At 43.8% G+C, this 23441-nt stretch overlaps 1 protein-coding gene across 4 annotated transcripts in view; it reads right to left on the bottom strand.

The window, feature by feature from the left end:
- The window catches only part of SSBP2 (single stranded DNA binding protein 2), a 596076-nt gene that overhangs the window by 35173 nt on the left and 537462 nt on the right, over positions 1-23441 (bottom strand). For all 4 annotated transcript variants that reach the window (XM_029574010.1, XM_029574027.1, XM_029574019.1 and 1 more), the window contains one exon: positions 8717-8745. In XM_029574010.1, coding sequence (XP_029429870.1) covers positions 8717-8745 — 29 coding nt within the window. The remainder of the gene's footprint in view (positions 1-8716; positions 8746-23441) is intronic.

Genomic DNA, 23441 nt, shown 5'->3' with positions numbered 1-23441 from the left:
AGTTACAGAATGTTAGGTTCCATATTAGGAGCTACCACTCAAGAAAGAGATCTAGGTGTCATAGTGGATAACACATTGAAATCGTCGGCTCAGTGTGCTGTGGCAGTCTAAAAACCAAACAGAATGTTAGGAATTATTAGAAAGGGAATGGTGAATAAAATGGAAAATGTCATAATGACTCTGTATCGCTCCATGGTGAGACCGCACCATGAATACTGTGTACAATTCTGGTTGCCGCATCTCAAAATAGATATAGTTGCAATGGAGAAAGTACAGAGAAGGGAGACCAAAATGATAAAGGGAATGGAACAGCTCCCCTATGAGGAAAGACTAAAGAGGTTAGGACTGTTCAGCATGGAGAAGAGACGGCTGAGGGGGGATACGATAGAGGTGTTTAAAATCATAAGAGGTCTAGAATGGGTAAATGTGAATCGCTTATATACTCATTCGGATAATAGAAGTACTAGGGGGCACTCCATGAAGTTAGCATGTGGCACATTTAAACTAATCGGAGAAAGTTCTTTTTCACTCAACGCACAATTAAACTCTGGAATTTGTTGCCAGGGGATGTGGTTAGTGCAGATAGTGTAGCTGGGTTTAAAAAAGGATTGGATAAGTTCTTGGAGGAGAAGTCCATTACCTGCTATTAATTGAGTTGACTTAGAAAATAGCCACTGCTATTACTAACAACAGTAACATGGAATAGACTTAGTTTTTGGGTACTTGCCAGGTTCTTATGGCCTGGATTGGCCACTGTTGAAGACAGGATGCCGTGCTTGATGGACCCTTGGTCTGGCCCAGGGTCAGACCAAGGGTCTTATGTTCTTATGTTGAAAGGGGCGGATCAGACAGGTTTTATCAAGGCCAGGCTATCCATGGCAAATACTTGCAGACTTTTTGATATTCTACATATGGCCAAAAGAGAGATGGTGCAGGGGTTGGTTTTGTCACTCGATGAAGAAGGCCTTCGATCGGATTCGGTGTCCTTTTCTATTTTCAGTTTTAGAGAAATTCTGCTTTTCTGACCTTTTCAGGGAATGGGTGTAAGCCTAATACTGTTGCCCTAGGGCTGGGATTGTGACTTATGGCCACTGCTTGAATTACTTCTCTTTTTCAAATGGCACTTGGCAAGAGTGTCTCCTGTCCTCATTATGTTCAACCTGGCTATAGAGATACTGGCTTTGAAGGTGCACTCTTGTCCCAAAATAACAGGATTTAGAATGGTGGGCAAGGAGCATGTCATCTCCTTATATGCAGACAACATGCTATTGTTTTTAACAAGACCCAGGGTATCTGGGCCTGCACTGTTGGAGATACTGAGGGAGTATGGGGAAAAGTCTGGATACAAGGTTAACTATAATAAGTCTGAAATATTTCTGATAAGGTCTGCAAATATAACAGATATTCTACCATGTTTGGCTTCTTTTAAGAAAATGACGGTAGGCATTAGATACTTGGGTATTTGGATTATCCAGAGTATGTCTGATGTGTACAAACAGACTTGAGGAACTGGGATGACCACTTTCTATTCTGGGCAGGGCACATAGGTGTATTAAAATGAATATGTTACCCAGGCTGATGTACCTGTTCCAGCATGTCCCCTATTACTTGCCAGATGGGTTCTTTGTTACATTAAATGGAATGCTTTCCAAATATATTTAACTGTTAATTCCAACTCACATTGGAAGTGTCCTGTATTGTGTCATTACGAGAGTATATTTCAAATGTGTGAGGGAAATACTTCCTCTATTAATAAAAGTATATTCATAGCAATGATCTTTTTGACAACATTTTTTAAGGAAGAAAGTGGAATGTTTCATAGAACTTCAATGCATTACTAACTTGTAATGCTATATGTCGGTTTTAATCATGAACTTTCTACCTCCAACCCTTTTTCTTAGATTTATGTGAATTTCAAAGTGCACTAAAAACTTTTTATATAAATTGTTAACAGCAGTGGTAAGTTAGAGTGCCGCTTGCTGATGATAACACCGACTTCTATTGAGAATTTAAAGTCCACCCGACAAGGCCTTGTTTCTGACCCTGATAGGTCTTTCTTCAGGGGAAGTCAATAAGAGTTATTAAATGGTCGGAATTACTTATCTTGAAGTTGTTGTTCAAAGACTCCAAGCTTTTCATGCCTTTCCAAGGCTATATGATGTTTGCCCAAATGGTGACAAATTACCGTAGGAACTCCTTCCTTCACTGCAAATGTTCTTTTAGAAGCTGCCGCGAGCTGAAACGCTTCGCTGTTATTCCATCGTGGTATTTCAACGCTCTCCTCTAGCCCCAACAACCGCTAATTTATACATGGCATGCTTCGAAGAAAGGTGTATTTATAACTCTGTTTGGCAACAACATATTATAAGCTGGAATCATTACATAGACGATATATTCATCTTATGGCAAGGAACAGTAGCAGAATTAAACCAATTCGAAGAGTGGATTAACTCCATTGATGTAAATCTAAAATTTACTATGCAACATTCAGATTCTCATATATCTTTTTTGGATGTAATGGTTTTTTTGAAAAATAATCAATTTACAACCACGGTGTTTCGTAAACCCACTGACCGTAACAATTTATTGAGGTTCCATAGCCATCACCCATATACATTTAAATGTGGCTTACCGGTCAGCCAATTTTTTAGGGCAAGAAGAATCTGTTCAAATGTGGGTGAATTTGAACTCCAAGCTAAAATCTTGACTGACAGATTCATACAACGTGGTTACCCAAAACAAGCTATAAAAAAAGCTTACAAACGGGCAAAGTATTCGGATAGAGAATCTTTATTAACCTACAGACCCAAAAAAGAGTATCCAGATATAGTATGCGTCTTAAAACATACCACAGCCACATCTGTCATTTCAAAAGCGATACGCCAACACTGGCATTTGGTACAGTTGCATGAAATATTTCAAAATCAACCTTTAATCGTCACCTCTAGGGGAAGTAACCTACGTGACAAGTTAGTTCATGCACATTTAACCAATAGAACATTCACAGAACAAACGGGACACTACAAATGTGGCCAATGCAATCATTGCAATAACACCATAGAGGGACGAGTTTGGGAGCATCCTATGACTCATTATAAAGTATACAGAAGATGGTCTACTAGTTGTGTATCCTCCCATGTTGTTTATGCCATCGTTTGCCCGTGCTCTTTAGTATATATTGGCAGAACCACTCGCTGTATAAGACTCAGGCTAAACGAGCACAAGTCTCGTATAAAGACAGAAACTGTTAAAGCCCCCATGGTAGCCCATTGTTTACAATTTAATCATACATTCGGGGAGTTAAGATGGACTATAATAGACCAAATTCAGCAGTCACCCAGAGGGGGAGACCGAGTTTCTCTGTTAAATCGCCGCGAGGCTTTTTGGATATTCACACTAAAAACTCAGGCTCCACAGGGACTCAATGAAGAACTGGACTGGAGCACATTGATTTAACTCTTACGTTAACACGTCATGGTACGTCTGGAAATTGATAGGCTGGTCTTTGAATATAAGGAGAAGGAGTTTAAATCCCCTCAAGCCCGCCACAGCATTGAGCGTTTTTGGAGAGCGTTGAAATACCACGATGGAATAACAGCGAAGCGTTTCAGCTCGCGGCAGCTTCTAAAAGAACATTTGCAGTGAAGGAAGGAGTTCCTACGGTAATTTGTCACCGTTTGGGCAAACATCATATAGCCTTGGAAAGGCATGAAAAGCTTGGAGTCTTTGAACAACAACTTCAAGATAAGTAATTCCGACCATTTAATAACTCTTATTGACTTCCCCTGAAGAAAGACCTATCAGGGTCAGAAACAAGGCCTTGTCGGGTGGACTTTAAATTCTCAATAGAAGTCGGTGTTATCATCAGCAAGCGGCACTCTAACTTACCACTGCTATTAACAATTTATATAAAAAGTTTTTAGTGCACTTTGAAATTCACATAAATCTAAGAAAAAGGGTTGGAGGTGGAAAGTTCATGATTAAAACCGACATATAGCATTACAAGTTAGTAATGCATTGAAGTTCTATGAAACATTCCACTTTCTTCCTTAAAAAATGTTGTCAAAAAGATCATTGCTATGAATATACTTTTATTAATAGAGGAAGTATTTCCCTCACACATTTGAAATATACTCTCGTAATGACACAATACAGGACACTTCCAATGTGAGTTGGAATTAACAGTTTGATATAACAAGTGTCTTTTACAAAGTTCTTATTTGGGTGCATAGTTTATTTTGGTTTGTCATTCCAAATATATTTGGCATAATAAGCCCGCACGTATTAAATTACGGACACTATGGAAACCAAAGGAGAATGGGGCATGAGACTACCGAACTTGAAGAACTATTACTGGGCGGCGGGGCTTATAGGTATCTTGGTGTGATTTCACAGGGAAAATAGGACATCCTGGTACTCCACAGAGACTAAGCTAACAGAAGGACTAGACCCCTACATGTTAATTTTTTGGGGCTCGGCGGGCACAGGGAGTGAGTGGGATGAACCTCCCGATGTAACACACAAGGATATGGAAAGCTGTGCGCAGAGGGCTGGAGTTTCTTACACAGTCATTGATGGCTATCTCTCCAATATAGAGGAATTTGCCTTTATCATCTCACACTTGCTATAGACAGGCAGTGGACTGGTGGAAGCAAGGTCTGAAGTTTCCGGGCCAACTCTGGGAAGAGGACAGCCTCAATAGCAAATAATTTCCAGATTTACAGTAAGTGATGAGTTTGGGATAAAGGAAGACTCAGAACCCTTCTATTTTCACTTATTAGAGAACTTGAGAAGACATAGGGAAGGGGTTGGAAGGCCCAATATCTACTATGTTCGATAAAGGGTATTCCATGGAAGAGAATTTCTAAATTTTATATAGGACAACTTTGAGCCACCAAATAGCTCAGAACTCCCAAAGGACTGATCTCATGCTGGAATAGGGATCTACAAATAGATTTGGATGAAGGGGGCTGGAAGGGTATATGGAAGAGTGCTCACAAGATCTCGATCTGCAGTCGCAAGAGTTGAATTAGTGGTAAAATTACTCCATCGAGTGTATCGCTATCCTCTTTTTTTCTGTAAGTCCTCGCTGGGGCAACTAGACTGTGCTGGCGGGGATGCAGGGGAGAAGGATCCTTTCTACATATGTAGTGGGAATGTCCTAAAGTGGTTGAGATCTGGGGATATGTGAAAATAAAAATTAAAAGGATATTGGGGGCTGACATAGATCTAACATCTGAGCTATGCTTACTTGGATACTGGGGTGCGTGACTGGTGGCCATGGCCTGTAGATCAGCTAATTCATGTGGGGAGATTCACCATAGTTACCCTATGGAAGTCTGCCCCCACAACAGGTTATAGGCACAAACAAGTACATGAAATTGTGCTGACAGAAAGCTCACGTATTTGATAAAGTGCAACAAGATACTATATGATACAATATGGTTCGGTTACTGGACTTACTTGAATAAGAGAAATTAATAAGTACTTATATTTACTGGAGTGTAGCTTTATACCTGGGTGCCAATCCCAAATGTTGATGATTTCAATTGATAAATGGTTGAATACTTGTTGGTGCTATATGATTGCTTGGACGTTTGTACTGTAAGGGCTATTGGTATGTGATGGACTGTATAACCTTGGGAGGGGAGTTACAAATAAAGAGCGTAGACAAAACCTGAACTGTAAACCCCAAGAAGTCTGGCTCTGTATGCAGTGCAACACCAGAGAAAGAAAGAGAAAGTGCATTTCCTCTTGTACTGTGCAAAATGCAAAGATAACAGAGATGCACTTTCCTAAAGCTGACATATTCCAGTCACTTAAGCATAAAATAAAATGCTTTCTGTCTTTGAAGTCTGGGCATTTTATTTTTTCTAATTGTGTTTGTCCTGTTTTTTTCTGCCTTCAGGGCCTTCCTCTTCTCCATTTTCTCCAGACTCATTTTCATTTTCTGCTTCTTCTCCTGTTTGCTTCTCTTCCTCCCAGACATCTGTCTTTGACATTGATTTTTTTTCCTTTCATCTCATTTCTCTGCCTCTCATTTCACTCACAGCCACATTTCACCCTTCATCTCTCTTTACCATTCTCCCTGCCCCTGCTATTCACTTAGGGGCGGATTTTAAAAAGCATTTACATGCGTAAATCTGGGTTTTACGCATGTAAATGCACTTTACTCGAGTAAATGGGCTTTTGAAAATTGCTACAATATATGCCATTGAATCGTCCATAGGATTTATTTGCATAAGTGCACTTTACGTGAGTAAATGGCTTTTGAAAATTGCTACAATAGTAGTTACATTTATGCGCGTAACTCCTTTGAAAATTACCCCCTTATTCAATGCTACCTTTCATTGCTCCCTCTCTGACCCCCAGCTATCTCCTTTGTCGTTACCACACTGCTGTCTCACATCCCACTGTAGCAAAGCTAACTCTCTCTCTCCAACCTTTCACTCTCACTTCTCCCAACCACTCCCCTTCAAGCTCTCCTATTCCCATCTCTTTATCTCTCCCTCCTAGCCATTTCTCCACATCTTTGGTCTTGCACATTTTCTCCTCCTTCCCATTCTACTCTAGGGGGCATCTCTACCTCTCTTACCCTCGTTGCTTCCTCCCAGTCTGCAATCTCCCTATTTTCATTTCTCACCTATCCCATGTTCACCTTCCCTTTCCAGCTTCTCTCTCTAATCCCCTTTCCCGTCCTCCCATTCCATCTCTGTTTTCACTCCTCCCCCAGCTTCCTGTTTCTCCCTCTGTCTTTCACCCACTCTTTAATCTCCTATTTCCACTCTGTGTACTCACTCCTTCCCAAGCCGCTCATCTACCTTCTTGAGATTCTCATCCCCTCACCTGCTCAACTCCTTCCCTGGCTCTAGTCCCTTTCTTCTGTCTCTTAACCCCTACCCAACTTTCAATTCTTCCTCTCTTTCAATCTTTCTCAGCCTCCCCCATTTCCACTGCCTCTCATCCCCCCCTCTCCTCAGTTCTTCAGGTCCTTCACACTATTCTCTAGCTTATTCCTTAACATTCAACCCCCCTTCTCACATCCCACCACTAACAACTCTTAGCTGCATATCATAGCCCTATTCCTTGTCCCACACGTCCTCACTCATAATTGCAGTTCCAGTCTCACACCCTCCAGACTCAGACTCCAGTTCCACTAATCCCAGTTTACCCCAGTCCCAATTCACACAATCTACCACCCACCACTGATCTCCCAATTGCTGCTCTCCCTAGACACCCACCCCTAATCCTTCAGTCCTCACAAATTGCCTACCACCATATCTTAGCCCCCACTCTCTCCCTCAATGCCCCAAATGCTGCTCTCCACACTAAATCCAGCAATCCCCACCTATCCACCCATGATTCAGTTGCCACTCTTTCCACTCTCAATATCCCAATTCTTGCTCACCTAGCCCTCCACTCATCCCTCATCCTGACTTCCGGTTGCAGCTCTCCCCACAAACCTACTCACCCTCAATCCATGCTCTCCACATCCACTCCCAGTCTCCCACTCCCTGTTCATTCCCAGGTGCTGCACTTTCCCCTCCCAATCCCCAGTCCTCTCTTTGCCCCCTACTGTTCTAGGTGTTGCTCTCCCCCCCCCCCCCACCTCACAACCTCCAGTCACTGTTCACCCCCCAGTGCCATAGATACTGTTCTCCCTTTCTCCTTATGTCCCAGCCCAAAGCTGGAAGAAGAGTGGAACTGGTGCCTTTCCTTTCCTCTTGCATGGTTCACAGTCTAAGAAACAGTTTCAATCATGATGTGCATCTTAGATTTCTAGAGAGTTCCACAATGTTCAAACGGTATCAGACTCTAAACCACACGGGAGGGCGATAAAGCCGCCAGCTCCACTCTTCATCTGACTTGTGCTGGGCCATGGGGAGGAAAAAGCACCAACAACCGACTCACCTTTTTGGCTCTGGTGGAAGCTTCAGTCCCACATGAACTGGAAGAGGTAGGTGGGGAGGCAGGAGAGCATATGGTTTTTGGCCTCATGGTCCGCATCAGAGTTGGGGGTCAGGGCTGCAATCTGATGATGTTCACTGAGGTGCAATGCCTGGGGTAGGTGCTCTTCTCTCCTCCCCTGCCTTCCCCTCAACCTGACAATTGCTGGGCCCATGGAGTGACACAGCATTTCGGCACCCTAAGGGCAGTGTCACCTATGGCCATGGCCACATTGGTCATACATAGGCTATCTACATCTCTGGGGAACACTGCTAAAAATGACCTCATACTGGTTATCAATGATATCACATATGTAGATGAACCTTTCAGATAGCACTGTATATGAAGTCATTTGTGACTTTTTCAAATTTGGCTGTTCTCAGGAGTTTAAAATAATTGCAGTGAACAATTTCAAGAACTCAAGAGATGGCAGTTTTAATTGATATGTGACGGGTATTACTAATAACCATATGTGCTTGAAATATTAAGTGTATTTCAGTACTAGAATGCTTTTTGTAAGTTACATTAAAATTCTTACTGTATCCAAGATAACTCATCTGCTATAGTTAAAGGGGTAAATGCTTTTATGTTGAATACCTATACCTTTACTATATGCTACAATGTTTGTAAACATTGCCTTTAAATCATATACAGTATATGCAAATTATTTCAGAAAATCTGCAGGCACAAAATTATTAGACAATGCTGAGTTAAGATGTTGCAAATACACGATCCTAGAAGCAAAAAGATTACTATGTTTTGTACTCACCTTGGAAATACTGTCCATGTCCCCTGAACCTGAAATTTTAACAAAAAAATAGATGTTTTGAATTTCACACTGCCTCACTTAAGCTGTTTTGACACAAAAGTTCAAAATGCAACATTGGGGATTTCAGCAATGACCTTACTGAACAGAGTTCTCATTGGGTCTTAAAACTGGATCAAACTGAACATCAGCTTAACCTACAGCTCCCAGATCATAATGGCTGAAAATACGAGGGGTCCCTGGGTAACCCACAATGTTGCCATGCTGGTTGCTGCAGCTACCTAAAAGATGACTGGGGATTGCACAGTGTTAAACTGACAGTGCCGCAGATTGCGTTCATCCACCTTTCCCTTGGGTATCTTACTGCCTTCTCTGCATCCATGGCTCCCCGACCCCCCTCCGGCATAGTGCCATCTGCTGGAACATAAAAGTTGCGCAAGTTTCCTCCCTTCCTCTGGCGCTTTGGGATACAATTTGTAATAAAGATGCAAAACCTGATTCCTTTTCTACTCTTTTGCCATGCAGCTGTCCAGGAGTTGGAAAATGAGGAAGGAGATCCCAGATCCGGGTATTTTTAAAAAGTAGAATATTGTTTAAGTAGCTGGGGGAATGGGGAGTCAGGCATGGATTGTGTCTGGTGCAAACACAAAGATTACCCTGATAAAAACCTATCTTCTGACAGCTGTAACCTAAAATTAAGTTTTGTTTAGGGAGGCCCGGCAGGCAAAGGTATTGAATACATCAGAAGAGGCTGGTAAGAAAAACATTTTAAATTGGACACACCAGCTGTGAAGGACAAATACTTATGAGTCTTTTATGGACTAAAGGTCAACAGTGCCCTATGGGGGGGAGGCAGAGCCAATGGCATTTCCAGAACTTGGTCAGCTTAGATACCCATCGTTCAAAGGCTATTCATATCATGTACAAACAATGCTATTTTGATCCAAACAAGGTACAGGCCCTAGAAAATAAATTCTGAACCTGCAAATTAGATGGAAGCAGGGCCGGTGCATTCATTAGGCAAACTAGGCGGTCGCCTATGGCGCGGACCCTTAGGGGGTACGGAAGAGCAGTCATGTGACGTATCCCACTCGCAGCAAACAGGAGTAGAAATTCGTCGGGGGGGGGAGGTTGCAAGGCAGAAGTTACCTAGGATGCCTACTACCCTTGCACCGGCCCTGCTTGGAAGGCATGACAAAAGCTACAAGAAAACCTGCTGTAGGCTACAGATAGGGGAAAGAAAAGTATAGTTATAGAGCATGTTATAATCTCAAACCTGTCCTGGGGTCCCCACAGCCAGCTAGTTTTTCAGCAGATCCACTGTGAATCTGCAGGAGATATATCTGCGTTCACTGGAGCCCACGAACATGGGAATATCTTTCATGAATATTCACTGTGGATATCCTGAAAACCCAACTGGCTGTGGGGTCAATGGAACAGGCTGGGAAAGCCCTGGCCTAACCAAAAATAAACATATGGGGCCAGATCCATCAGTTTCGGCTACCTGAATCTTTATCTGCTTTTGAGACATGTTCATATGCATAATCTTCCCTATTTTCCCCTTCAAATTGCAGGTTTAATCCTCTGGGTTTGGTCAAGGTGCAAACAGTTTCATGTTACCCGTGGGGGGGTTGAGTGGAAGGATGTTAAAACCCCATATTGTACAGCTCAAAGCCAAGAAGAGAGCTTCTTTAGCTCATGCCTCAGATCTTACACCTTTCAGAGGGGACACAATTAGCAGGCTTCAGCAGGTGCTTTCATTTCTGAATTAAATCAGCTGACCCCAGGAAGCTGCTCATATGGGGGCCGATGCAATAAATGGGCACAGAAAACGGGAGCTCAGTGTTGAGCGCCCGATTACCTAACGTGTGCCCAGCTACCTCTCCGGGGCTCCCGATCCAATATTAAAATGAGGGGTCGCCCTAAAAAGGAGGTGCTAGGGACAAATGTGCGCCTCTAGACCCTCCTTGGAATTGGGCACACAGGAGAGTCGGCTGTCAAGCCGGTTGGGAAAAAAGACGCTCAATCTACAAGCGTCCGTTTTCTCCTGCTACTGGCCTGGACCGTGTATCTTGTGTGTGTCTTGGCCGTCCAAAAACTTTTTTTCCAAAGAATTAAAAAAAAAAATAAAAAATACTGCTTTATTTGGTTCCTCCTACATCGTATTGCTACGATACTATGTAGGAGGAATCTCAGAAAGCAGGATTTTTTGTATTTTTTCAATGCGCTCTTGAGAGTGGCATACCTTTACGCCAACCCTGGGCAGGAGTAAAATCTGCTGTGTTGCAAGGGCACATTGGACGCGTGGAAAATGTATTGGATTGCGGGGGTTAGCCAATAGCCTCATCTATATGGATTTCCACGTGATGAGCGCTATTAGCTACGCAGAGATCTGGATGTGCATTTTGGATCAAGGGGGTATGGATATGCGTCCAAAACGTGTGTCCAGTCATGTGTTAGGCTGTGCACAGTATTGAATTGGCCCCATAAACTGTATGTCTCTACTAAGATTTGGATTCTGGAAGGGGGAAGCATAGATCAGGAACGACCATTTTGTAATAATCAAATATACATTTAAATAATCAAGGGGGCAGCAACAAAGATAGCAAAGGATCTCAAGTATGTTGATCAAAGAATGATTCTTTCGTTAATAAAGCCAATGAATAATAAAGCCAGTTAATAAATAAAATGCATGTTAACAGTATTTATATACTACAATTTTTGTATGGTCACTTTTGGTTAAGTACAGTATGCTTACTATCAATATTAAACAACTGCTGCTATGTCACATTTCCTGAGGGAAGGAGAAATAAGTATTTTCCATTTTTCTTTCCCCCTACCTGAAAGCGCATTATTTTTCAGGATCCCTGACAGAGGGTTGGGCATGTTCACTGGAGTTCACACGCTAATGCAAGGGTGGCCAACTCTGCTCCTCGAGAGCCACAAATGGGTCTGGTTTTCAGGATACCCACTTTGCACGCCCTGCCTCCATTCTATGTATTGTGGCTTTTGAGGACTCCTGCGCTAATGCAATGAATATTTGTGGGATGAAAGGTACTCTTAAACAATTTCAAAATCAGCATAGTAATAATCAAATGTTATCTAATGGCTTTCATCCAAAGTACATTCCCAACGAACGCATGAGCACAGTACTAAACAAAAGGCACAAGTAGTTTGCTTTCTGCCGGAACCCATGCCAGGCTTTTGCAATTCTGGGACACTAGCTGATAGTGGTTTGAAAACTGAAAGGAAGAAGCAGCAATATTCTTTGTACGTTAGAATAGATACAAATGGGCGGACATTTTTCAAAGGCATCCAGGTAAGCCGCCCTCCTTAGTCCGGTGAAAAGTCTATGCGAGCTTCTACAGTGCCTGTATTTTTAGTTGGATTGCTGGGGAGGTAGTCCTGGGAGTGGGCTAGGGGGCTAGAGAAACCTCACTTGTAGACTCGGTTTTCAAACCTAAGCATGTTATTTCCAGCCATCTTCTGCCCACACAAATCACAGGTGCAGAGTCTGTGGCTGCAAAGTAATGACCCTTTGAAAATAAGCTGTGAATACAAAATTCCAAAGAATCTGCAGCTATGGAAACCTTGTAAACTTATCCTCAAAATGTTTGACTTTATATTTAGCTTAATCACAAGCAGAAAAGTAGCATGCAGAGGTGAAGCTCAAAACTGAGGAACCAGCATCCAAAAACAAAGAGGAGGGCGTGTGCTCGTTGGAAACACAAGATGAGAAAAGTAATCAAGGAAGAGCAATTTGAATCCAGACAGTGAAGATGCAGACTCCTCAGGGAGATGAAGGTGACTCCAAAGAGACATGGCTAGGAGAAAGAAAAACAGACAGCAGAAGGCACAGGGAAGAAGAAAGGAGGAACTGAGGTCCTAAATAAAGGGCACAAAAGGGAAATATAGACAGGGCACCTCATTTATTACCGCAGAATCATGGCAAACTATCAAATGACCACCAGCTCCTGCAACGGACCCCAGGCGCAGACACAGGGCTGGCTCCTGCCATTGCAGGCTCTTGGCACACCCCATCAGGCTCCTGAGACTGCAGCCTCGGGGAAGGATTCTGTTGTATCCGTACCTAGTTCCTGCTGCTGTAGGCTCGGATGCCTTCCTTCCTCCTCCTCCTGTTCCCATGACTCCAGTTGCTGAAGTTCCCCTCCCAGCTGGACTTCCATCCTACAGACTGATGCTGCAGAAGAAAACCCTTCCCCATCCAGCTCCTTCTGCTGTTAACCAGGCCACAGCTACTTCTCTCATCTTGTGTTTCCAACGAGCACACCCTCCTCTTTGTTTTTGGATGCTGGCTCCTCAGTTTTGAGCTTAACCTCTGCATGCTACTTTTCTGCTTGTGATTAAACAAAGCTCTGTTTACCGGGAGCTGCGCAGCGCTCACGATAACTGCACAAGTCACAGTTTGCACCATGCAGCTCCCAGTAAACAGCGGAGGTGACAGGAGAAAGGGACTGATAGTGCAGAAACAGCAATGGGAACTGGGGGAGGGGGGAGGGTGAAGAACTGCCAGGGACAGGAGACAGACTTGAAATGGGGAAAGAGTAACGAAAATATGAAATAGTAATGACAGCAGATTCAAAACAATTTTCAAAGTGATTTACACACATAAAAAGCATTTGACCCACGCTCATTAGCTGTCTGGAAACTGCCCTCCCTGAATGCAGTTGACAGTTGTCAGTGTTGGTGTGAGGGTCCCCAGCCGCCCTAGGTGGTGATGTCACAGTGTCAAGTGGCACCCTTTCTCTGCCCCACTCTTTTTGTAAGTCGGAAGCCGTCCTGCCACTGCGGTTAGGGTTGTAACCGTGGGCACTCCATGCCAGCTACTTCAGCCTTGGGAGGAGGGAGACAGGAGAAGCAATCAGGAGGGAGACAGAAGGAAGTGGGGAGGAGAACGGAGGGAAGGGAAAGGAAGAGGAAGGAAACTATGGAAAAGTGAGGGGGGAAAAGAGAGAGTGGAGTAGGAGAGAGGAGAAACTGGAGAAGATGGAAGGATGGAAGAGGAAGAGGAGAGTAAAGGGACACTAAAAGAGTGCAGGGGAGAATGGATTAGAGAGTATGGAGGATTGCAAAGGAGAAAATGATATAGCAGAGAAGCTGAGGAACCTCTGGAAAAGTGAGAGACAGGCTATTGTTAGAGAGTGCGATAAGAGGAACAGTAGAGAAGAGAAAGATTAAGAAAGGAAAAAGCATGGAAAGCAAAAAAAAAGAAAACAAAAACTGAAAACACTGACAGAAAAGTGAAAAAAAAAAAAAAAGAAAACAAACAAACCCCAAGTAAGAACATTTTTATTTTCTAAAAGGAAATAATCTACTCTCAGTCTTCCTCAGGAAACCAGGAGGCCTAGAGTATAAAGAGTAAGGAGGTGTCAGAGGGAGAAGGGAGGAGTTTGGTGAGACAAAAAAGTTTTAGATGTTTATACTGATTACAACAGTTAGCTGAAAGCAGGGGAGAGATGACAGGAGCAGTTTAGCGTGAGCAAAGTGAGAAGTGAAGGAGAGAAGGCAGATGTCAGAGTACAGGATTAGTTGCAACAGAAAGATAAGAGGACAGGAGGAAATTGCAAGAGTGAAAGTGGGACACAGACAGCAAATGAATAAAGGTTTTGGAAATCTGAAAAGTAAGAAGGGGAACAAGTGCCAAATGCTGAGGAGGCGCTAGCGACTAGACTTGGCAGAATGAGAAATGTGAACTGACAAAAGAAAGCCAGCGGGAAGAGATAACACCACAGATGTGAGCACAACGGAGGAGGAGATATCAGAGAAAGCAACTCTGGGACAAGGGGATGGGAAATAGAGGATTTGGAGAAGACGGGAGAAGATAAGTCTTATTAAGTTTTAGGTGATGGTGAACTGTCCAGTCAGGGACTGCAAAGAGAACAGGAGATTTCTGAATGCACAGAGTAAGAAAAAGAAAAAGTACTGCATCATTAGCATATAGGCAGTAATAGACGTCAAATGAAGAGACTAGAAAGAAAAGAAAGAGAGAGAGAGAGACCAATGACAGAAGGCCTAGAGAGGCCTTGACAGGGAGTGAAAAGGAGGCGATGGAGTTGGATGTAGCGGACAGAGAGGAAAGTAATAAAAGGCACAGCAGGCATAAAATAATGAATCATGAACAGAAAGCCAGGCAGTTTCACTAGAACAGTTGGGTTCAACACCCGATGGAAAAGGACTGTGACTGAGATGAGACACAGAGGAAAACAACAGGTGATTCTGGAGAGAAGGAAGGGTAGAGAGAGGTTGGTAATTAGCAAGGACTGACAGGTCACGTAAAGATCTTTCAAGCAGAGAAGAGAAAATGGGCCTTATTCAATAACAGTTTTTGCACAAAATGGAGAAAGTTCCTGTCTGAATAAGACCCAGTGAGTTGAGGGTGAGAAGAAGATAACACAGATAAGAGAGGACTTTAATATGAAGCAGATGCAGGGGAGAAGATGAGAGCAAATAAAGGGAAGTTATAGGGAGGAACAGGAGTCAGAGAACAAGATATCAGGAGCCTCATGGATGAGAGAGGAGACCAAAATTAGTATCTATGATTTGAAACTGAGATATTTTACAAACTTGGGGGAGATATTCAAACATAGTGGTTATGCTGCTGAATATAGTAGGACAAACCGTAGGATTTAAAATCCCACCGGTCTGACCGTTGGGAACTTAGCCATATAACTTTTTATCCTGCTAAAATGTTAGTCAGATAAGTCTGGGGCGGGCAGCGGTGTTCCAGGGCCAGGCCGGTTATCTAGTTAAGTTAGCCAGATAAATGACAATTTTTAGTATTTTGTAACTGACATAGCTGGATAACTTTAGGCCTACCAGAGAGGGGCCCTAAAGTTAGTTGGGTAAACTCATCCAGCTAACTTTGTCATAGCTGGGTATATTTAGTGGATCTGCCATGCCACCGACTGTTAGCTAGATAAGTTTATCCGGGTAGCTTTGCTAGCAGGCTGGAAATCAACGATTTGTTATAATGCTTGGCTGATATGAGTGGTTTGAATATTTTAAGGTTGTCAGAATTGTGCACTGGGAAAAAACTCTCAGACGGTCTCTATTAATGGTCTGATCTCTGATGGCTTAAGAATTATAGGTTTCCTACCCAACAGAAAATGAGGAACCAAAATAAGGGTTAGATCCATGCAGGTGGATGAAATTGGGTTTTCTCTGGTGACTAACTCACTATTCCAAACTCACAGAATAAAGCATATCAGAGATGGATGGAGGATGAATATATGAATAACTTCTTAGCTCATTCAGAGGAGGCGGATGAGATGGTTGATTACCTGGGATGCCAGGCCTTTGGGGCAGGATGCCAGAGCACCAAGCCACCACTGCAGCACTGGTAGAAGGTCTTGGGTTAAGCTCTCAAAAAACAAACCGGAAGCCAATCCAATTTGGCTATGTAGCGACCAAAATGGATGAGATCGGTGTAAAGGCAAAAAACTTTATTCACAAAGTATGTGGGCCCGACTCTGGCCGAGTTTGGCTCTACATATAGATCTGCCTCAGGGGCTACTGTGTGTAGTGTTATATTTCTTAGGAATGAGTACCATAGATCACATCAAAGTCTCATTTACTCACTTAAGTGAGGTGTACTTAACAGTCCAAATGACTGCAAAATACTGGATACACCATGGACTGATGCTCCTAATTAATGCTGGATAAACACGATATGGCTTTTACATGCCCTCCTGCAAATCTCAATTCCTTTGAGATTTATATACATCTGCCGCGCTGTGACCAACATGTGCTTCTGTTTGTTATGCGCTGGTGTGCAGGGTCTCTTGCACAATCACTGTTGTGTAGCTGTTTCATCAGTGGAGGAATCCCCTCCCCCCAGAGTGCTCAGCGTGCCTGTTAGCCTGGTGACAGGCCTGCACTTAGGGGATGATTTGCAGGCATTTACTCCAGTGTACATGTCTATTTCTACCAGTGTAAAACATGACAGCAATCACTAAGACCTTTACATTGCCCTTTCACTGTGTACACACAAATGGATGTATAAATGCTCCACATCCATCTGGTGTGAGGAATTACCTGGCATAAGAACAATTCTGCAGTGAAAAGTTGTGTGCTATTCCTAAAATGTTCAAACTTGCGCAACCACTCATATGGCTACTTTATGCCCAAAATTTAGCTTCACCTTGGGAACCCGGATTATAGGGGAAAAGCCACTTTCTCCTACTCAGCTACCTGTGGGAGTCACTAAGGACCTGATTTTCCAAGGCTATCGCAGGCTTGCACTAACAGCGCAAGCCTGCGATAGCTAGCGAAGGTAGCGCTCGCCTGCGCTACCTACATTGGGGCGGAGTCGGCCCCGGAAGAGAAGGAGTCGGGGCATCACCGGGGCCAACTCTGCGACGACGGCGCGGACAGTGAAAAGGTAAGGGCCTTTTCGCTGCCTATTTCGCGCCCAATAACTACACCTTCTATGGTGGAGTTATTGGGTGCGATGCCGGCAGCGATCGCACCGCGGAGGTGCGATCGCTGCCGGCTAGCGCAGGACCGCCGTTTCGGCCCCCCGCCCCTCATTACCGCATTTTTCTAAAGTATCGCAGGCCTGCGATACTTTAGAAAATGAGGCCCTAAGTGACATTGCTACAAAAAGCTTCTGTCACCTTGGTTTTGCATAGCATAGATGTCTTCTAGATCCTGTTGGAGGCAGTGGCCAGAGCACTGGTGGTCAGGTAGAGATAGCCTGTGGACCCAGGGAGAGGAGGAGATGCAAGAGGAGACAATACAGGTGGAGGAGGAGGAAGAGGAGTATGACAGCAAGACAGGGTTGCCCACACAGCTGAACCAAAGAGGCTCTTCACAGCTTATTTACATTATACAGTGCCATACCTTTAAAGAATTAAGAATGTATATATAATACAATTATTCTTATTTCAGAACATAAGATGCACCAGTAAGCCCAGTATCCTGTTTCTGACAGTGACCAGTCCAGATGACTTGGAAATACCCAGCAGATCTCAACAGGAAAGTCCGTTCCATATTGTTCACTCCCAGAAGTAAGAGCTGGAGACGCCCAAGTCTATGTAGCTAGGAATTCTTTATGGATTTATCCCCCAGAAACTTTTTCAGACTTTCTTTTTTAAACTCACTCGTAACACTAGCCTTAACCACATTCTCTGGCAGCAAATTTCCAAGCTTAATTCTGTATTCATTGAAATAACAGTTTCTTAAATTTGTTTTAAATCTGCTACCAGTTAGTTTCTGTTTTTATTCTTGTTTTCCTCCCTGCTGCTCTCTAGTCTTTCCTGTTTAGTTTTCTCTTGTTCACAAATTGCAGTTCAGTGTATAGTACACATTTGAGTATGACCCTGCTAACCAACAGTGTTTTATGGTTGCTTTTCCTCAATGCGTGCTAGTGCAGAAAGAGAGCCTCAAGTGCCAGAATAAGCATGCAGCGAGGTACACAGAAAATGTATTTACTTTGCAAGCAAAACTCACAGAAAACAGAGAGAGGACTAATGCAAAACAAAAGCACCATGTACAGCCAGCAACGAACCAGGGAATTAGAGCAAATCTCTATCCCCAGATCAAAGCCCGTAAGTGCCAGAGCAGAACCCCCACAGGACAATCACCCACATCACACAACGTAACAAAACATGCAAACAGAACTATAATGATCCTACCAGAAAGAAAACAAATTCTGTCTGGAAAAAAAAAGAGCTAGAGCAGTGGTTCCCAAGCCTGTCCTGGGGGACCTTCAGTCGGTCGGGTTTTCAGGATATCCACAATGAATATGCATGAATTAGAAAAGGTGCAGAGGAGGGCAACAAAAATGACGAAGGGGATGGAACGGCTCTCCGATGGTGAGAGACTACGCTGGCTGGGGCTCTTCAGCTTGGAAACGAGATGGCTGAGAGGGGACAGGATAGAAATGTGCAATAAAATCATGAGTGGGGTGGAACGGATAAATAAAGGACGATTATTTACCTTTTCAAATATTAAAACAAGGGGACAACCCATGACACTAACAACAAACTGTAGAAAGTACTTTTTCACTCCGCGCACTATCAAGCTGTGGAATCTGTTGCCAGTGGACATGATCGAGGTGACTAGCATAGTGGAGCTTAAAAAGAGTTTAGACAAGTTACTGGAGGAAAAGTCCATAAACTATTATTAGCCAGGTAGACTTTGGGAAAGCCATCACTTATTCCTGGGAATGAGATACAAGTACTAGATCTACGTTTGGGGATCTGCCGGGCACTTGTGACCCCAACTGGCCACTGTCACAGACAGGATGCGTGGCTTGATGGACCTTTGGTGTGACCCAGCCTGGCATTTCTTATGCTCATGCAATGGAGGCAATGCATACAAATCTAGCTCATGCGTATTCATTGCAGACATCCTGAAAACTGGACTGACTGGGAGTCCTCCAGGACAGGGTTGGGAACCATGGAGTTAGAGGATCAATTAAGCTCCTACTTCTGCAGTGCAGGCATTTCAGCATTACAAGCCTCAGAATGGCACGTGGGGCAAGATTTAAGGATGGCTGAAAATCCCTACAGAAAAAGCTTGCACAATTGTTAGGTAGGGTTGCCAACTTTTCCATAGACCAGGACTGGACACTCGAGGAATGGAGGGAAGAGGGGTGGTAGTTTACATGGTCATTTCCATAAATTTTAATAAATTTCCATAAATGTTAAATTCTGCCTCTGAACTACCTTCCAGCTCTCAGAGCAATGAAGGAGATCCCCTGCCACTCAGTTGCTTCCCATTTCTTAGCTCAGGTCCATGGGGCAGGCTGCTATAGATCCCTACACAGAAATTACAAGCTAGCAGAATACCTCACCTCAGTCAGACACGCAGAACATAGACAGACCTCACCAAATACAGAAACAGACAATAAAGTATAAATACAAACATGCAAACAAAATCTAAACTGGAAACTGCAACAAACTGGACTGTATGCAGTGCAATTGAAAAAACAGAAACAGTACCATTCCTCATAATACAACAATAAAAGCAAGAAACAGAAAATTTATTTATTTATTTATTTAGAGCTTTTTTATACCGACTTTCTTGATACAAATCAAATCAACTCGGTTTACAGAGAACTAAGATCTTAACAATAACAATAGCAATAACACTTAACATGAGATCGTAATTAGAGGAGGTATAAAGTTACAATGAAACAAGGGAATATAACTGGGAATTGGAAAAGAAGAGGGGGACCATACGATAATAATACTAAATCCCGATAAGTGTGTGGGGAGGCTTGGAAGGCCTACCTCTAAACTATGACATGTTTATGTGGATTTAATGCTTGTCTGGGTTTTGCAAACGAAATGCTGGATTAGGTACTGTAACAGTAATGCTGTTCTAGGAATCGGGGAAGGCTTGGCCAAACAACCATGTCTTGAGGTTTTTTTTAAAAGTTAGGAGACAAATTTCCTGCTGAAGGTCCGGGGGTATGGCGTTCCAGATGGAGGGAACCGCTGTTGAGAATGCCCGATCTCTGATGGTTAATCGGTGCACAACCTTGTTTGGGGGGCGTGTAGAGATCCCTTGTAAGCTTCCCTTATAGGTCTGGCCGTAGAGTGTAGTTTGAGTGGATATAGCAGGTCAAGGGGGGGGGGGGGGGGTCTGTTGGTAGATGCTTTTGTGGATAATAGTGAGCGATTTGTGAAGTATTCTAAAGTTAACTGGGAGCCAGTGCAGATCCTTTAGTATAGGTGTGATGTACTCTCTCTCCGATTAGTATTTGTCAGGATTCTCGCCGCCGCATTTTGAAGCATCTGAAGGGGTTTTATCGTAGATGCTGGGAGACCTTGTAGAATAGAATTGCAATAGTCAACCTTGGAGAACAGTGTAGCTTGGAGAACAGATCTGAAATCATGATGGTATAGTAAAGGCTTGAGTTTTTTGAGCACCTGTAATTTATAGAAGCACTCCTTGGTAGTGTGGCTTATGAACTTCTTTAAGCTCAGGTGACTATCGATTATGACTTCGAGGTCTCTTGCTTGAGAGATTTGGATGGTAGCGAGTGACTGTTGTTGGTGATGGCCGTCTTCTGGAGTGATAAGCAGGAGTTCTGTCTTGGCAGTATTAAGTACCAAGTTAAGGCTTGTAAGGTGAAGGTTGATCGTTTGCAGATGAATATTCCATTGCTTGACTGCTGTTGCCAACGAGTCAGTTACGGGGATCAAAATTTGTACGTCGTCTACGTAAATATAGAATTTCAATTTTAGGGTTGTGAGCAGTTGGCAGAGAGGGAGGAGATAGATATTAAACAAGGTCGGAGATAGGGAGGAGCCCTGGGGGACTCCGAGTGGCATATTGGTGAGTGGTGATTCCTTGTTATTGATTCTAACCTTATAGCTTCTATTGCTAAGGAAGGAGTCAAACCATCTGTGAGCGGATCCTGTGATTCCTATATCTGATAACCGGTTTAGTAAGTGTACATAAGGTGGAGTGATTTACTGTGTCGAATGTTGCGGAGATATCAAGGAGCGCAAGCAGGAAGGAGTGTCCTTTGTCAAGGCCCATGTATGAGTGGTCTAAGAGAGAGATGAGGAGGGTTTCAGTACTATGTGCTTTACGGAATCCATATTGTGACGGATGGAGAATTTTATGTTCTTCCAGATAGTTTGATAATTGGTTATTTACCACTTTCTCCATAATCTTGGCTACAAACGGAAGATTGGATATAGGGCGATAATTGTTGGGATCGTCAGGGTCCAGGTTCGGTTTCTTGAGAATGGGTTTGAGAGTAGCCAATTTGAGAGCGTCCGGGTAGATTCCTTGTGAGAGTGAGCAGTTGATGATATCTGCCAGATATTTAGAGATGGAGTCCGGTACTAGAAGTAGTGATTTGGATGGAATTTGGTCTAGAGGGTGAGAGGAGGGTTTCATTCTTTTTAGAATGGTTTCAATCTCTAAGGTATAAGTAAGGTATAAGTAGAATATAAGGTTTCAATCTCTAAGGTATAAGTAGATAAAAATATCAATCATAACAGAAAAAAACCATACAAATAAACAGAAAAAATATTTCAAAACAGCTGATGAATAGAACATCCAATAATAAAAAATGTATATAAAATGTTTAAAATTTCCCCAAACACCCATAAAGTATTTCAAAACAGCTGATACATCGACTAGCAGAGGGGTCAGGAACCTATGGCTCGGGAGCCAGATATGGCTCTTTTGATGGCTGCATCTGGCTCGCAGACAAATCTTTAATAAAAAAGTAAAAATCTAACAAAATCCCCCACTCTCCTGACGCCCCTCAAGACCTGCCAAAAGTCCCTGGTGGTCCAGCGGGGGTCCAGGAGCAGTCCGGGAGCGATCTCCTGGACTTGGGCTGTCGGCTGCCAGTAGTCAAAATGGCGCCGACGGCCCTTTGCCCTCACTATGTCACTGGGGTCGACCAATGATGGCGGTAGCCCCTGTGACACAGTAAGGGCAAAGGGCTGTCGGCTGCCAGTAATCAAAATGGCGTCGACGGCCCTTTGCCCTTACTATGTCACAGGGGCTACCGCCGCCATTTGTCGACCCCAATGACATAGTGAGGGCAAAGGGCCGTCGGCGCCATTTTGACTACTGGCAGCCGACGGCCCTTTGCCCTTACTATGTCACAGGGGCTACCGCCGCCATTGGTCAACCCCAGTGACATAATGAGGGCAAAGGGCCATCGGCACCATTTTGACTACTGGCAGCCCAAGTCCAGGAGATCGCTCCCAGACCCCCGCTGGACCACCAGGGACTTTTGGCAGGTCTTGGGGGGGGGGGGGGTCAGGAGGGTGGGGTTTGTAGTAAATTAATTTTGGAGGTCTTGGGGGGCATCAGGACGGTGGAGGGTTGTAGTTAGTATGGCTCTCACAGAATTACATTTTAAAATATGTGGCGTTCATGGCTCTCTCAGCCAAAAAGGTTCCCGACCCCTGGACTAGCACATAGTAATTAAAACTAATAAGGATTTTTAAAAAATCCCCTGCTCTCCATACCTGGGAACTTTTGATTTCCAGTCACCCTGAGATTGTTGTGGATTATTGGAGGTGTGGGGGGATGTCTCCTCTCTCTTATATACACACCCATTCACTCTCTCACAGACTCCCTCTGTCACTCATAATCACGCATGCTTCCTTCATTACTCACATTCACTCACACATGCTTCCTTCCTCACACACTCTTTCTTGCATATAGTCCCTTTCACACACTCTCACACATCCTCTCAGAGGATCAGAGGGATGCTGGGCAGGGACTGTCAGAAGGGGTTGACCCTGGGCAACCAGACAGGGTGCAATGTATAAGGTCTGGGAGAGAGGCACTGAAGCACTCATTAGGGAGCTGGGTGCCAGCGCTGCATGTCATCACTGTAATGGTATGAGCCTTCCTTAGTCCCTATGCAGCTGCTGACTCAGCTGGCCAGTCATGCCACCCAGGAAGGCACCCCACATGACCAGCCATGCTCCCTGGGACTGCCTGGGGCACAGGACAGCCCAGCAGCAGGTCTCAGGAAAGCAGGGCGATACTAGGTAGGGAAGTGGGAGACTGGGTTCAGGGCTGGGGACGGTGGTCAGGGAGGAGGGTCACTGCAATACACTACATTTTTGTTTAAGCACTAGGAAATTCCAACTTGCTAAGGGGCAAGTTAAGATGGTTTCTGGTTTGGTTTTTCCTTTTTTTACAAAAATTGACTGTTTACCTAGCTGGATTGTCTGGCTCTGGCTGCCACAGAAGCAGTCAGGAGAAGCGATAA

Source organism: Rhinatrema bivittatum, chromosome 1 (genome assembly GCF_901001135.1).
Source record: "Rhinatrema bivittatum chromosome 1, aRhiBiv1.1, whole genome shotgun sequence".
NCBI classification, from domain to species: Eukaryota; Metazoa; Chordata; class Amphibia; order Gymnophiona; family Rhinatrematidae; genus Rhinatrema; species Rhinatrema bivittatum.
The sequence above is the reverse complement of the archived record's forward strand: the minus strand, read 5'-3'. Positions and strand labels throughout refer to the sequence as shown.